Source organism: Bufo bufo, chromosome 11 (assembly GCF_905171765.1).
Source record: "Bufo bufo chromosome 11, aBufBuf1.1, whole genome shotgun sequence".
Lineage (NCBI taxonomy): Eukaryota > Metazoa > Chordata > Amphibia > Anura > Bufonidae > Bufo > Bufo bufo.
The window spans coordinates 36351841-36369167 of record NC_053399.1 but is presented as its reverse complement, the minus strand read 5'-3'; the positions used below and the strand labels follow the sequence as shown (position 1 = coordinate 36369167).

At 42.0% G+C, this 17327-nt stretch overlaps 1 protein-coding gene across 1 annotated transcript in view; it reads left to right on the top strand.

The window, feature by feature from the left end:
* The window catches only part of SPTBN5 (spectrin beta, non-erythrocytic 5), a 255561-nt gene that overhangs the window by 204459 nt on the left and 33775 nt on the right, over window positions 1-17327 (top strand). Inside the window, exons 47-55 of the mRNA XM_040412759.1 lie at window positions 320-410; window positions 1599-1745; window positions 4825-4962; window positions 5073-5317; window positions 5418-5604; window positions 5709-5921; window positions 8640-8839; window positions 9153-9357; window positions 11222-11416. Of these exons, the coding sequence (XP_040268693.1) occupies window positions 320-410; window positions 1599-1745; window positions 4825-4962; window positions 5073-5317; window positions 5418-5604; window positions 5709-5921; window positions 8640-8839; window positions 9153-9357; window positions 11222-11416 (1621 nt within the window). The remainder of the gene's footprint in view (window positions 1-319; window positions 411-1598; window positions 1746-4824; window positions 4963-5072; window positions 5318-5417; window positions 5605-5708; window positions 5922-8639; window positions 8840-9152; window positions 9358-11221; window positions 11417-17327) is intronic.

Sequence of the window (17327 nt, the reverse complement as noted above, 5' to 3'; positions counted from 1 at the left end):
TTTTCTGTATTGTTCCAGAATAGCGGACATACTGCCCAGATACATGTCCGTTTATTCCAGCGTGAATACAGCTGTTTCAGCATTCCTAGTGCAGTATATTTATTCTTCATGCAGCATCTATGCAGTATTTTAAGCATTGTATTTCAGAATACAGAGTCAAGTCCTTAAAGCCATGTTTGTTCTTACTAGGAAAATCAGATATTAAATGTACCGTATTTGTGACATGTAATCAATTAAAATACCAGCACCTCATATTTTAGTTATGGTTTGGCTATCACTTGCTGCTTGGATTTTAAGGAATTGTCTGTTTTCAAACCAGGAAAGAGAAACTCTTGAACTTGTCTGAGGCTCGTAAGAAGAAACTTGAGGAGTCCAGGCAGCTGCAGAAATTTCTCAAGAGCTCCTATGAGGTCTGGTTATGTAGAAAGCTAGTAAAGTGATCAGAATACTCCGCAACAAGAACAATGTCAGGGCTTTAATGAGTAACATTCAGTCTGGTGTCTCCCAGCAGTAAAACATTGTATAGTAGCCTTGACAGAAGTGTTTATACATCTTTATGCTGATATCGCTGGCTTAGTTAAAAATGTATTTATTTTACACACCTATATAGCGCTACTGTATTCCGCAGGGCTTTAGAGACCTTAGCATCAGCAGGTTTCATATCTGAGCAATTGGCCTTTTCTGGTATAAGAACATATTTTCAATTCCCCTTCAGACTCTCATCTATTAACCAAAGCTGAGAATGGCCATAAAAGAGCATCTCTTGCTCCTAGAAGACCCTACATCATCCCTGTATGTTCTTGATCTCAATGAGAACTGTGCAATGCTTACTTTTCCCTGTGTTGGTACTGCAGGGGGACTGAACAGGTTGCGATCAGGGAAACCTTCTAACAAAAATGGATTGTGGACAACCTCTTAAAATAGAGGTGTTAATGAGATAATTATCGTAGAAAACTATTTTAAATAGCTTATCTACCTAACATCCAAAATGAGCAGTGATACATTATTCCTTTTTATTTTTACGGCTTGGAAATATGGCCATTCAGATTTCTAGGGAAAGTTAAGGATAACCACTAGAAGTGCATTCATGTTGACTGTATCTCGGCTGTGCCAGAAATTTATACCTACTAACCAGATGAAAGGATTAAAATAAAGGACTTAGCAGAACCGAGCAAAATAGGTTTGCTTATTAATAAATAATTACAGGTGAAACTCGAAAAATTAGAATATCGTGCAAAGTTCATTTATTTCAGTAATGCAACATAAAAGGTGAAACTAACATATGAGATAGATTCATTACATGCAAAGCGAGATATTCCAAGCCTTTATTTGTTATAATTTGGAGGATTACGGCTTACAGTTTATGAAACCCCAAAGTCACATTCTCAGGTCCCCTTTGCTCAGGGGGTATGGAATAATTAGCTGACTGGAGTCTGACACTTTGAGCCTAGAATATTGAACCTTTTCACAAAATTCTAATTTTAAGCTGCATTAATGCAACTCATTTTAAGTTGCATTACTGAAATAAATGGATTTTTGCACAATATTCTAATTTTTCGAGTTTCACCTGTATATCCGATGTCTGTATCTTATGCTAGGTGGGTGCCTGGATGCTTGAGAAGAGCAGTATCGCCATGGATGAGAGCTGGAGAGACCCCAGCAACCTTCAGACCAAGTTACAGAAACATCAAACATTTGAGGCAGAGCTCAAAGCAAACCGCAACCGACTGGACACCATAAGAGCTGTAAGGAAATGATAGCAGTGATTTGTATAGAGATGAAAATTGGTAATGTCAAGAAATCTGTACTGGTCTGTAAATGTCAGGTTTTTTTATGGCACTCATTGTGCAGTAAAATTGACATAACTTTATTCTGCAGGTCATTATAATTACCTATTGTAAATTTACTTTTTATTTTTTATGATCTATTTTTGCATGAAGAAATTGCTCCTCCCACCCTTCTCTTCAGTGACCGACATAAATGGGACAATTTCCTCATGAATAAACTGCGTGTCCGGTGTATTATTTCAATGCTCCTAGTAACCAAACAACATTCTTATTGTACCACTTTGGCTACTAGTACCATAGGCCTGTAGCTGTGATATCCTGCCTTTACAGATTTGCTCTAAAGGTTTCCTGGTTTGTACATGAAAAAGCAGAACTTACAGAAGTCAAGACTGTTTAATTGGCGTATAACAAAGACGACCTATTGTTTTAATCACACTTTTATGTTTGACATATTTTTTAAGAATTTTTCATGCTGTTATGTTTAATTTTCCATGTCAATATCTATATTTAAACAAAAAACATAAAATCCTGCAGTTTTCGCACTTGCCACTAAGAATAATAATAGGCGCCACTTCTTGGTCTGTACAGATCATATTACTGCAGTTATCTGCTTATCTATACACAGAGGTGAAATCATTATATGATTAGAATGACAGATAAGACAGGATCCACCATTCACAGTAGGTGATTGTCAGAGCTTATCTATTCTTCCCTTGTACAATGACCTCTGCACAGGGCACAGAGCAAGGCAATGAGGTCCCCTCCTGACCATTGTGTCTATGGCTCATGGGGCTGCCATAAAGCAATTTTCTTAATGCTTTCTAAATGCTGTTAAGAACAGCTCAGGCAAGATGGCCTCCCCCATAATCATGTTCAGGAAATAGAATAAAAAAATCTGCAATCAGAAAATTAAAAGGATGTGTGCCATTATCTGCTTTTAACTGGCAGATACAATTTTTGGTGACACATCTCCCTTAAAAGTATTTTTGCATTAATTTAATAATTCATTGAAGTGTTGTGTGCTAACACGGAGCCTGTAGTACCAAAACTGGATCAAAAATTTGTCCAGTCCTTAAAAAATGATGTTCTTTTGAAAGCATAAGTGTCATAGTGACATATCAAACATTTTGGTTGGAGGAGTCCAGATGCTGGGCTCCATAGAAAATTTGTGGGTCCATCTTCAGTTAGAGAGACAGTTTGGCTGAGCCTTCTCATATTAGAGATCAGTGGGAGATCTGCACACTCGGACCCCCGGCAAACATTATAAAAAGGCTATTTTTTCCACTTGAGCTAGAAGCAACAAACTAGATGTTGGACATTGTTGGTTGCTACAGAGGGTGACATTTTTTTTATTTGACCAGGCATATGTACATTATAAGTCTCATCAACACTTGGTCATTTAAACATTGTGTCACCACAGCATAGGTGAAAACAGGGCCAGACAAGCTAAAAAGCAGTTTTGGCATCCAAACCCTGCCAGCGCAAAATATTTCACCCACTCATGTCACTAAAAACTCTACACACTAAAGCCTCATGCACACGTCCGTTGCCCGACCGTGCTCGTATTGCGGCCCACAAACAGCGGGTCCACAATATGCAGGCACTGGCCGTGTGCACCCCACATCACAGATGCGGACCCATTCACCGGAATAAGTCCGCAATCCAGAAGGTCTGCGGAACGGAGACTTCAGTGGGGTTTCTGTCCATGCCTCCGCACCGCAAGATGGACCACGGTCTCATTCAAGATGAATAAGTCTGAATCTTTCTATGGAATCCACACGGATGTTGCCCGTGCATTGGGGACCACAAATTGATTGGCTGTGTGCATGAGGCCTAAGGAAAATTTTGCTTCAAACCCCAGACCCTCATAATCACAGCTCCCCCATGCCCTTCTTTGTCATATAGTGCTCCCCTTTGTCACATACTCTGTCACATACTCCATGATTTGCCCCTTTCTCACACACTACTCCCCATTGTTCCTCCACCTTTCTCGCATACTGTTTCCCATTGTTCCTCCACCTTTCTCACATACGGTTTCCCATTGTTCCCCTACCTTTCTCACATACTGTTTCCCATTGTTCCCCTACCTTTCTCACATACTGTTTCCCATGGTTTCCCCACTTTTCTGACATACAGAACCCCATGATGATGCCCCTCTTTTACTTACACAGAATGGTCCCTATAGTTTTGGTTACGAGCTTCTGAGCTGTGTCCTCCTTTTCTGTGGTGCTGCTGCAGGACCTTTTTCATGTGACTATGATGTCACTAAATGTCCTGCACCCATTGTAGTTGACTATTCGTCACATTTAGTTTTATATGCCACAATTTTGCTGCTATTTATATAGGTCTGCATTAGAAATAAATTGCTTCTGAGGAAACTGGTGAAATTGTGGAAGTTTTGCAGTGATTTTGCACAAATTGCAGCAAAACCATAGGCGGGCCAGGCAGCCCGCTATGGGACCGGCTCACCAACAATCTGCCTGATGAAAGCCAGGTCAGTGAAGAGCACAGCCATCCATTTTCAGTGAAAACAGGAGGTATTGGTCACTTTTACAGACATCTTTTAGCATGTTGGAACCTCTTGGTGTGATCATGATATTTTCTCATCAAAAGCATTGTCCCATCACAATCTAATTTCTTGGATACCTGCAGCAGCTGATGACTGCACAATTTTGTGGAAAAATTGTGGAAATAAATCAGAGGAGCTAATCTTTACATTAGTTTCTATTGTATTATAGCAGGATATGGCGAGTGCATCGTGAATGTGGAAACAGCATAAATCATCGAACAGAATATATTTAATAAGATATTTCACATACAGAAAGAAAAACAGTGCAAATGTAAAAGACATAGCATAAACTGTACATTCAAAATGCTCAGGATAGTTTCACAGGGTTTGTCAGGGGAACTCTTACAATCTGATAAGTAAGTTGTAGTTAATTAAAAAATGGAAGCATTGCTTTAGAATCAGACACAACTTTTGTTCTGTTTTTATTTCTTGTGCACACCCTTTATTGAATCATCTTGAAATTTGCAGGACGGGGAGAAGATGTTGCAAGCTAAGCATTATGCCTCTGATATCATCCAAACAAGACTAGATGAAATGGAGGAACTCTGGGCTGAGCTTCTGGAAAAATGTGCTGAGAAGGCAAACAAACTCCAGGCTGCCTATAAGGTGACAGAATAATGTTTACTACATTGCTGGCACACTTTCCAGTTATCAGTCCCGTTAAAGTTTTAATGCTATGAATTATAAGTAGGTCTCTGTTGTATCTTTTCGTCCAGGCATTGAAATTTCAGAGAAGTTTAGAGGACATTGAAAAGTGGCTGGACCAGGTAGAAGCCAAGCTGGACTCTTCTAATAAAGGTAAAGATCTCATGACACTTGAGAAACTTGGAGAGCTTGAAGAGGACATCACTAGCCATGGAGAGAGACTTCAAGTTCTGGCAGATAAAACTCGTGAATTCCGACAGGAGGGTCACTTCCTGGCAGATGAAATAGAAGACAGAGTTCGGATTCTAATTCACAGGTTCGTCATCTGCTATGTTAAGGACAGAGCTTATTTTCTAAAAGTTTCAAATACAGACCCTCTTATTTTAATTATAAACATACTGGTTTATTTTCACTAGGTACAAGAGCCTTAATGAGCCATTGCAGGAGTGCAGGGCGGCTCTCGAAGGCAGGAAGTTATTAGATCAGTTTTTCCGGGACATTGATGATGAACTGGCTTGGATTGAAGAAAAGATGCCTCTTGCCTCATCTAAGGAGTGCGGCCAGTCATTGACCACTGCACAGGCATTACTAGAAAAGCACCAGGTAACATAATTTAACAGTGCAAAATAAATTTTACATTAAAGTTAACTTTTATTGTAGAGTTGTTTTTTCCTTTTTGCATAACTTTTACACATTCTGTTCGGCAGAACTTAGAAAATGAAATCAGCAGCCGAGAGGCATTGACTAAAGCGGTGATGGGCACCGGACGGAAATTGGTAAGAGGAAACCATTTTGCCAGTCAAGAGATTGACAGTCGACTGCATCAACTGGAAGTGGCTGCAGACACATTAAAAGCTGAAGCAGAAAGGAGACGAAAGAGGTTGACTCAGGCCTGTGAAGCCCAACAGTTTTTGACAGAGGTAAGTTTAGGGAAAGACCAAACTAGGGCTTCCTTCACACAGGTTTGCTCTGCCATTTTTTTTACTGCCAAAAGATCATTAAAACTCTGCATTTATTCCAAACTGCATGTGTTTTTATGGCCGTTTTGATTTAGATTTTTTTTTTTGGGCTCTTTTCCCCTATAAATCAGGGGATAAAAATTCCATAGCTTCAACGTGCTGCATTTTGTTTTTCCAAAACACCACAGAGGCCACCAATTTGAAAATAATGCAACTGCAAAAACAGAATTGCTGCAAAATGGCACTGAAAACTGTATGACTTAACCCAAAAGTTTGTAATTTATTCTTTGACACCAAATCCCCTGTTGTGGGACATTCTTGCAGTTACAAAAGCATATATATTCACTGGCAGTCCCTTTTGGTTGCATACTCTTTTTAAGCTATATTCATTCTTGATCTAAATTCCTTAAACACCCTGGGCAGATTTTCTCTGCACTTTGAATCTGTCTAAAAAAATGGTGGTGTCACACCATCCCAGAGACTCCTTACTATGCAGACTAAGGCTGTGAACAAGGTCTAAGACTAGACCGAAACGTTGGCCAGTGGCTTATTTTTGGATGGATATACACTGCTCAAAAAAATAAAGGGAACACTTAAACAACACAATGTAACTCCAAGTCAATCACACTTCTGTGAAATCAAACTGTCCACTTAGGAAGCAACACTGAGTGACAATCAATTTCACATGCTGTTGTGCAAATGGGATAGACAACAGGTGGAAATTATAGGCAATTAGCAAGACACCCCCAATAAAGGAGTGGTTCTGCAGGTGGTGACCTGACCACTTCTCAGTTCCTATGCTTCCTGGCTGATTTTTTGGTCACTTTTGAATGCTGCCGGTGCTTTCACTCTAGTGGTAGCATGAGACGGAGTCTACAACCCACACAAGTGGCTCAGGTAGTGCAGCTTATCCAGGATGGCACATCAATGCGAGCTGTGGCAAGAAGGTTTGCTGTGTCTGTCAGCGTAGTGCCCAGAGCATGGAGGCGCTACCAGGAGACAGGCCAGTACATCAGGAGACGTGGAGGAGGCCGTAGGAGGGCAACAACCCAGCAGCAGGACCGCTACCTCCGCCTTTGTGCAAGGAGGAACAGGAGGAGCACTGCCAGAGCCCTGCAAAATGACCTCCAGCAGGTGACAAATGTGCATGTGTCTGCTCAAACGGTCAGAAACAGACTCCATGAGGGTGATATGAGGGCCCGACGTCCACAGGTGGGGGTTGTGCTTACAGCCCAACACCGTGCAGGACATTTGGCATTTGCCAGAAAACGCCAAGATTGGCAAATTCGCCACTGGCGCCCTGTGCTCTTCACAGATGAAAGCAGGTTCACACTGAGCACATGTGACAGACGTGACAGAGTCTGGAGACGCCGTGGAGAACGTTCTGCTGCCTGCAACATCCTCCAGCATGACCGGTTTGGCATTGGGTCAGTAATGGTGTGGGGTGGCATTTCTTTGTAGGGCCGCACAGCCCTCCATGTGCTCGCCAGAGGTAGCCTGACTGCCATTAGGTACCGAGATGAGATCCTCAGACCCCTTGTGAGACCATATGCTGGTGCGGTTGGCCCTGGGTTCCTCCTAATGCAAGACAATGCTAGACCTCATGTGGCTGGAGTGTGTCAGCAGTTCCTGCAAGACGAAGGCATTGATGCTATGGACTGGCCCGCCCGTTCCCCAGACCTGAATCCAATTGAGCACATCTGGGACATCACGTCTCGCTCTATCCACCAACGTCACGTTGCACCACAGACTGTCCAGGAGTTGGCAGATGCTTTAGTCCAGGTCTGGGAGGAGATCCCTCAGGAGACCGTCCGCCACCTCATCAGGAGCATGCACAGGCGTTGTAGGGAGGTCATACAGGCACGTGGAGGCCACACACACTACTGAGCCTCATTTTGACTTGTTTTAAGGACATTACATCAAAGTTGGATCAGCCTGTAGTGTGTTTTTCCACTTTAATTTTGAGGGTGACTCCAAATCCAGACCTCCATGGGTTAAAAAATTTGATTTCCATTTTTTTTTTGTGTGAATTTGTTGTCAGCACATTCAACTAATGTAAAGAACAAAGTATTTCAGAAGAATATTTAATTAATTCAGATCTAAGATGTGTTATTTTTGTGTTCCCTTTATTTTTTGGAGCAGTGTATAAAAATGAAAAAATGAAAATTCGCACAGCTAGGGTTTCTACATTTTTCCCAACTTGTGGGGTTGTTAGTTTAATGTCAAGAGGATGTGGCATCACAGGAAAGGTGGTGGGATCTAAAATACAATTCTTGGTGCCAAAAGTTCTGTCTCAAAGTAAGGCAACCAATAGTTTGTATAGAGTCAGAGAAAAGTGTCTATCCCTGCACCACATTTCTCATCCATCCTGAGCCCTTGTGATAAATCCGGTGCAGCTCTAGACAGCCGGTCTAAGTTTATGCTGATTCTGGGTCACTTATCCAGAATGATTTTCTTTGTTTCATGCTTTCTCTTGCAAACACAATTTGGTACTGCGAAGTTGTTTTAATTAGGCACAGGAGAATTAATGTACTGGTTTACATGTACGTTTAATTGTTCTTGGAGTGGTTGTATGCTCTTTGACAAATTCAATAAAAAGATACTATAAAAAAAAAAAGTTTATGCCATCTATCTGCTTAGTAAATCTGCTCGCCATGTAATTATCTTCTCTACTATCAGCTTTTAGAAGCAGAAGCATGGATGGCAGAGAGGGGAATTACAATCAAGTCAACGGACAGTGGAAAAAATGAAGAATCCACCCAAGCACTGTTGCGGAAATTAGATGCCACCATACGGGACTTAGAAGGCTTCTCTCCAAGGATCAACAAATTGAAAGACACTGGAAGAAGCCTAGAGAGTGATAACGGAAATCCAGAAAGGTATCCCAGATATATCGAAATGACTGAATATATAACAGACATGTGAAATTGTAAAGAAAACTCTCTAGCATTTAGGAGCTTAGTATAGAGACAGAGATTCCTGCTTTTTTTTAGATTCTAATCACATGGACGGTCATAGTGTCCATCCTGTGGCTTCTCAGGAGTTTTAATACCACAAAAGTGTGAAGACCCAGATTTGCTATTTGCTGGCCACATGTGATATCCTAAATATTTGGGAGCAGTCAATATCTTTTTGCTAAGTTTTGTACATTTGACCACCTAGAATAAAGTACATCTCGTCTCTTGCTTGTAGTTCCATAGTAATCCCAAAACTGCAATCAATTCTGGGGGAATATCACTCCCTGCTGGAGAGAGCCGAACGGCGCAGAGGTCACTTACAGGAGCAATATCAGCTGTTCCAGTATCTAAAAGAAGCTGATACCATAGAGGCCTGGCTACTCAGCAAAAAGACTGCAGCTGAATCTGATGACTTAGGACAAGATTTGGAAGGCATTAAGGTAATGGAGCAAATTACAACCCGCAGGAATCAATGGCGGTCTTTTGCAAACCTCTTTTTGTGACTTTATGTCTTTGCGCCATGTTTGCCACTTGGGAGTGGCGGGGGCCGAGGTGGAACATGGATCCTGGCAAACTTTCTAACATTTATACCTAAACGTTGGTGAAAAACTACTCTTCTCAGGGAGTGGAGTGGTTTTCCTCTCCAGGCTCATGGCTGCCATAGATGCGCCTAATTTATGACGTGACACACTCCTCGTCATAAACTAGCTGCATCTTACGGCAGCGCAGGGGGAATCTAAGAGCGTCGTAAAAAGCTGGTCTTAGTAAATGACCCCCATTGCGTTAGACATTGGGGGGGTCATTTACAAAACAAATTTGTGACTTTTTGGGTTTCTACGGCATTCTTGCTCCTATCTTAAAGTGGCTGGAGTTAGCTGAAGGGTGCTGACACATTTTACTACAATTATTGGATATTACAGCTACACAATAGGAAAAATATAATGGTCTGCGTTATAATATGCTATGTTTATTGTGCCAATTTCTGCTGGTGGACAGTTTTCTAGAGCTCCATCAGTGTCAAAACTGACCCTTGCTGGTTGTAAAATCCTAATTGCAATGCGTGTCTGCCAAACATCAGCTATACCAGCTATATGCATATTATGGTGTAAGCTTAAAAGAGTTTTCCAGGACTTTAACAATGATGGACTATCCTTAGGATAGAGGATATGCAAATGAGCTCTTAACAAGCCCTGCCTCTGATGCCACCAGATGTAAGGTAGCTATCCTATAAGTCAATGTTCAACCTTTTATAAGACTCCTCATGCCGTTTAGGAGCTCTCCATAGGGGGATATATTATCCCCCGAATCCTGACCCAGTTAAGCCAGTACTCTCTGCTCTGCACTTATTGGGGGGCAGTCACCCCAAAACAGCTGTCTGCAGATGAGATGCTGGCTTGGTTATTATCCAAATTATGTCTCAAGGCCTCTTTAAGGCTAAATGCACACGATCAGGATTGCGTGCGGAAAATCCGCACTGTAGGACATGTACATTTTTTTTCTATGAGAATTTGAAATTCTCAGTGCACACAATGCGTATTTTTTCAGCGCGGATTTTGACCTGCGGTGCAGATTTTAAAATCTGCAGCATGCCAATTTATTTAATTTTTCCTGAACGGATTTTCTTCATTCACTTAGTAAAATCCACATGCGGAAAATCCGCACCAATTGATGCGGATTGACTGCACAGATTTGCCTGCGAACACCTGCGGATTTCAGTGCGGATTCTCCACACATGAATCCTGAACGTGTGCATGTACCCTAAAAGGTTGAACATTGACTTATAGGATAGCTACCTTACATCTGGTGGCATTAGAGGCAGAGCTTGCAAAGAGCTTATTTACATACCCTCTTCTCAGATTTCCAGAGGAGCGTTGTCTGGCCTATAAGACTCTATACACCGTTTAGGCGCTCTCCATAAGACGCTATAGTATCCCCGTATCTTTAGGATAGGCTATCAACTCTTGATCGGTAGGAGACCTGCAAGTGCTGTTTCCCGCTGTTTACACAGGCACAACAGCTCATCCCATTCACTAGAAGAGCTGCTGAATTTTTAACAACTTGTCAGGAGAGATCGCAGTGACTTATGGTAACCTAGTGGTGGCACTTCAGGTGCTATGGCGTTTTTGTTTATGGTTTGTTTATCAAACGCATCTTAGGGTATGTGCTATTACTGGGAAGGCATTCTGAACAGGTAGGTGCACGGGGGCAGAAAGTCCAGTGCAATGTGTCCTCCTGTCATAGTGTAATCATTTAAAGCCATACCATTTGTACCGCTGGTTATATTTTATGTCTTTCTCTTAACAGGTGTTAGAGAAACAGTTTGAGAACCTTGTGAAGGAAGTAGAGACATTGGGTAAAAGCAAAGTGTTGTCTTTAAATGAACTGGTATCAGGACTGTTGAAAGAGTCTCACAGCCAGGCTGAAGTAATAAAGAAGAAGACAGATGAGGTGAATAGTACTTGGGAAGCCCTCTGCCGGTCAATCGAAAACCGTGCTAAGGTATGTCCAAGTACATATTTATAAGCCTCTTAGTATAGCTTAAAGGGTTATCCCATGAGTAATGTAAAAAATGAAAAATAGTCCATGACAACCTCTTTCTAACAAAGCTAGAATTAACACTGTACCTCACATGGATCCAGGGATCTCCCCATTCATTGCTCTGCTAGATTTATATCAAGCTGATAGCTCAGGGGAAGTGTCTATTCTGCTGCAGCTAAGGGGGCGTGTCTCAGCTCTCTCTATCACAGCTCAGGGGGCATGTCTCAGCTCTCCCTATCATAGCTCAGGGGGCGTGTCTCAGCACTCCCTATCATAGCTCAGGGGGCGTGTCTCAGCTCTCCCTATCACAGCTCAGGGGGCGTGTCTCAGCTCTCCCTATCACAGCTCAGGGGGCGTGTCTCAGCTCTCTCTATCACAGCTCAGGGGGCATGTCTCAGCTCTCCCTATCATAGCTCAGGGGGCGTGTCTCAGCACTCCCTATCATAGCTCAGGGGGCGTGTCTCAGCTCTCCCTATCATAGCTCAGGGGGCGTGTCTCAGCTCTCTCTATCACAGCTCAGGGGGCATGTCTCAGCTCTCCCTATCATAGCTCAGAGGGCGTGTCTCAGCACTCCGTATCATAGCTCAGGGGGCGTGTCTCAGCTCTCCCTATCATAGCTCAGGGGGCGTGTCTCAGCTCTCCCTATCATAGCTCAGGGGGCGTGTCTCAGCTCTCCCTATCACAGCTCAGGAGGCAGTTGAAGGATGAAACTGAGCATGTGTGGCCATCTCAGTGAGCAGGTCAAAGAAATAAGAAAAAGAACAAACAGCAGGTGGCGCTATACAGATAGATTTTATTGAATAACTCACTGGCTATACTAAATGTTTAATTACATGCAATAGCAAAAGTATTCAGATCAAGGTGCTGGTTTGAAAACTGTAGAAATTTTTTCGTGGGACAACCCCTTTAGATTTAATAGAAAATTAAGAGCATATAAAGTGAGTTGATGTCCACGCATTTCATGAGCCCTGTACACAGGTAGCAGTGTTCTGGTTATATTACACTATTTGCTGTAATAAAGACATCCTCCTGCAACACAACAGTCCGCCTAAGGTAAATAGTAATACCTGAATTGCATCACTCCAAGGTTTCAATAAGGCTAGGGCAACATTGTATCGTTAGTCGAGCAGTGGCAAGTTGCATGCAAATTTTTTTTTTAAATGTGTGCAATTTGTCTGCGAATCACAGAAAATACTGATAGGGATGTTTACCGTCTAAATTAAATACGCAGTCACTGACTAGAATGGACGGTATTAAAACTAAAATAACAAATCTTTATTAGCGTTTAAGTTAAAAATAATAACTCCCTTTAAACGGACAGGTCAAATCACTGCTGAAGTGGGTAGGTATACAGCCTGCGTATAGTGTGTATATTATCAACGCTGTTGCTGTGTGAACACCTTGATCATAGTACACTAAGCTCTCCCACTTCAGAAGTGATGTCACTATAGTCAAATATTTAGAAAAGGCTCCACCAGCAAACTACTGGAGCTCAGCCTTTCAGTTACCAGCTGAAAAGAGGAATAAATCAATAGTAATATAGGCTGGCTCACAGTATTTTTGCATAATTTTTTTTATTAATGCACTCGATCAAAAAGCAAACTGACTTTGTGTCATCATATCAGCATACATACATGAATAAATGTGTGAAAATAGGTATATAAGTGCGGAGCTCACGCACAAACCTATATAACTGGAGTACTCCTAAAAATATGACCAAATGGCTAAAGTGAGGCTGCAATAGATATTCAATTAAACCGCTTGAATGTCCAAGACATAAATGGCGACTTGCCGGGTGGTTGGAACAAAAAGTTCAAGAATGTCCTTGCTGTAATTCCCACAAGGAAAAACTCTGTATTCGAGTGTCCTGTAACAGATCGTAACCACATTCTATGATTATCTACTGAGGAAGGAACTTGTTTCCGAAACGCGTCTAGTGTGAATAGAGACCAAGCTATTGGTGCGGTTTTTTACAAAACAAGCAAGAAGAGGACTTTCTTCAATTTTCAACTTTTTCAACTTTTACAAGTATTTGAAGACGTCCAATACCGCTTAAAAGGCCTGCATCTACTAACTACTTATAAAGTGGACTAAACCTGTGTTGTTACATTCAACATTGCCGCAAATTCAAGGTAAAACCCTGCTGTATCTACTGCCGCTGGCCTGACAGGTTCAGGCAATCACCCGCTCAGCTCAGCTTAACCAGCTTCCGTTGGTCTGACGGCTTGAGGCGCCTGTGTCACTAACCAGCGATCGATTACCTGGCTGGACACGTGGGACGCTGAGCGAGCGGGTCTGAGGTCTTGTTCCGCAAGTAAAAGTAAGTGGAGCATTGCCGAATAAGTGCGGTTACGATCTGTTACAGGACACTCGAATACAGAGTTTTTCCTTGTGGGAATTACAGCAAGGACATTCTTGAACTTTTTGTTCCAACCACCCGGCAAGTCGCCATTTTTGTCTTGGACATTCATGCGGTTTAATTGAATATCTATTGCAGCCTCACTTTAGCCATTTGGTCATATTTTTAGGAGTACTCCAGTTATATAGGTTTGTGCGTGAGCTCCGCACTTACATACCTATTTTCACACATTTATTCATGTATGTATGCTGATATGATGACACAAAGTCAGTTTGCTTTTTGATTGAGTGCATTAATAAAAAAATTTATGCAAAAATACTGTGAGCCAGCCTATATTACTAGTGATGTCACTATACAATATGGGGCTCTAATTAAGTTCTGCCCCACTGTAGTACACCACCAATAAAGATAAACAATAGGGTCCCTGTTCTCCACATGCAGACGCTCTCTCTGATTGTTTGGCTACAATGTTATTTTCTTAACCGCACATCCGCTAATACTCCTGATGAAAAGCCTGCAACAGGGTCTTGGAAATACGTAGAGTTAGGGTAGCAGTTACCAGCCAGTTTTGAGCTTAGCGGTAGATAGGGTCCTAATTGATCAGTTAGCTAACAGATCATAGGGAAACAATAGAACAGGGACCCTATTGTTTATCTTTATTGGTGGTGTACTACAGTGGGGCAGAACTTAAAGGGGTTGTCCGGGTTCAATGATTATTAGTAAATAGGCTGCTTTTTACTAACAGAATACATATATGTGGGTTCTACCTTTATTTCTTTATTCTGATGCCCCCATTCCTTAGACTGGATTTGCGGACCGGAAGTGTTATTTTTTGTTCAGCTGGTGACGTACCGGGCTCCTTACTGGTGTGGTGAGCCTCGTCTTCCACTTAGCAAAGAGCCCGGTGACATCACCGGCACAGATTGGCGTTCTGGAGCGCTCAAGGAGGCTGTTTTGTAGGAGGGAACTGGCATCGCTAGCGAACGCCCCTCTGTGCCGGTTACGTTCTTCTGGGATGATGGAGGTTGATTTGGAGGCAGGGAATGCTGCTGTTTAGCATTGTGCACGTCTCCCACCTGCATTTACACTCAATGGGACCGCATGGATTATCAATATTCAAGTGCTGTAGGCAAGCCTGCCGTGTCCTTACAGATGAGGGGGAGGAATGGCAGGAAAAGGAATATTGATTAGAGGGAGTGGTTGGGATTGAGATGTCAATCTACAGAGTCGCACTGCCTTGCGGGACCCATAAGGCAGTGCGGCAGGAAATGACATAGAGGGAGCGCTGCAATGTAAACATTACCGAGCGCAGCTTCGGGGACCCGTAGGAGCACCGGAGGAGAGAAAAAAAAACTGGGAACCTTCAGGGGGACCTTACAGATACATTTAACGGTGAATACTAATGTTAGTTAAAAAGACTGTGATCCCGGACAACCCCTTTAATTAGAGCCCCATATTGTATAGTGACATCACTTCTGAAGTGGGAGAGCTTAGTGTACTATGATCAAGGTGTACACACAGCAACAGCGTTGATAATATACACACTATACGCAGGCTGTATACCTACCCACTTCAGCATTGATTTGACCTGTCCGTTTAAAGGGATTTATTATTTTTAACTTAAACGCTAATAAAGATTTGTTATTTTAGTTTTAATACCGTCTATTCTAGTCAGTGACTGCACAATTTGTCTGCGAGTTGCTGTAGTGAAATTATTTTAGGGTGGGATCTATCTGCCAGTTGCATGAGATGTCGGATATGCAACACCCATTAGACTGACAAAAATTTCAGGTATGTAAAAGTTAGTAGCAGTCGCACGCGACTTATATTAAAGACTTCTCTGGCAAAGACACTTGAGACCTGTGGCTGAAAATTCTACAAGTTTTGATTTCTTGCAACTTTCACAGTCATTGTCCGTGATGTGCCTTTGTTTTTGCAATCTTCATTACGACCAACAAAAGTCACAATGTGTCCCTAAGGTAAAGGTCCTTTTACACGGACCGAAGAGCTGACAGATTATTGGAAATGGAGCAGACGATCCCAATAACTGCAATATTATTAGCTGAGATGAGGGCTGCATTTACATACAGCAATCACCTCTAATGTATAGGAACAAGTGATCGCTTGACCTATAACTTGTCCCCATAGAAAATCATTGCAGCAGACAGCTTTTTAGACAACACGATCTGCTGCACAGGAACTAAGATTTTCGGTGCTGACAAAACAACACGTTCACCAGATGAACAAGAGTTTGCTTGCATGTTACACAGGCCAATTATCAAGAACAAACTTTTACAGAAACGCCAGATCATCGGGCCGTATAGAAGGACCTTATGTCTCAGAGAAGTTGGCAACAAAATATATTTGTGTAACTTGTGAGCTGTAATTTAGCTGTAAAAAAAAAGGGAAATAGAAGACGGGTCACAGGCAAGTCACACACAACTTGCATTGCAGTCTATGATGGCAAAGTTGCATGTAACTTGCTACCAAAAATCCTATAGAGTTGGATTGTTTCCAGTAAGGTTTAACGGGATCCTACTGACAGATTCAGTGTTGCAATGTGACACTAAGGCTAGGTCTACACGACGACATTTGTCACGTGACAATTTTTATAATGGCAGTCTATGGTGTCGCACTGCAACATGCGACATGGATTCGAGATGGATTTTTCTGCGACTGTCGCGTTGCAGTCGCATCATGTTGCATGTTGCAGTGCGACACCATAGACTGCCATTATAAAAATTGGTGCGCGACATTGGTGCAACAAAATGTCGCGCCACAAATGTTGCAGTGTAGTTGTGCCCTATCTGTCGCGCAACTTATTGTCGCGTAGACCTAGCCTAATTCTCATGTCATGCAACACTGTATCACTAAAAAATGTTTTTATTAAACTGGTTGTAACTTAATGTTTGTCACTGGTTGTCAATTATCCTGTAGATGTGGTTAATAAAAGGCACTTCCTAATGTATTATGATTGTCCATATTGCCTCCTTTGCTGGCTGGATTCTTTTTTCCATCACATTACACACTGCTTGTATCCAGAGGTTAGGACCATCCTGCAATCCAGGAAAAAGCGCCAGCCTATGTGCACTCCCACAGTCCTGGCGACTAGAGAGGATAGTGATTTTTCCTATTGTGTGCAAGCACGACCACCACTGCTGGATTGCAGGGTGGTCATAACCCCTGGAAAACGAGTCGTGTATAATGTGATGGAAAAATGAATCCTGCCAGCAAGGGAGGCAATATGGACAATCACAATACATTAGTAAGTGCCTTGTATTAACTTTCTCTACATGATAAATGCCATGAAGTGAGACAACCCCTGTAATTGTGCACTATGGTGTGTAAATAGTTGTATAGGAAGAAAATTATCTTCCATCGCTTCATAAGAATAAAATAAAGACATTTTAAAACTATTTTGCCAAGAATTATAAATTGTAGCGTATAGACAACTGTTCCTTTTCAGTCTATGGGTAACTTTTTCAAAGCCATCATACAAGATTTAAATATTTG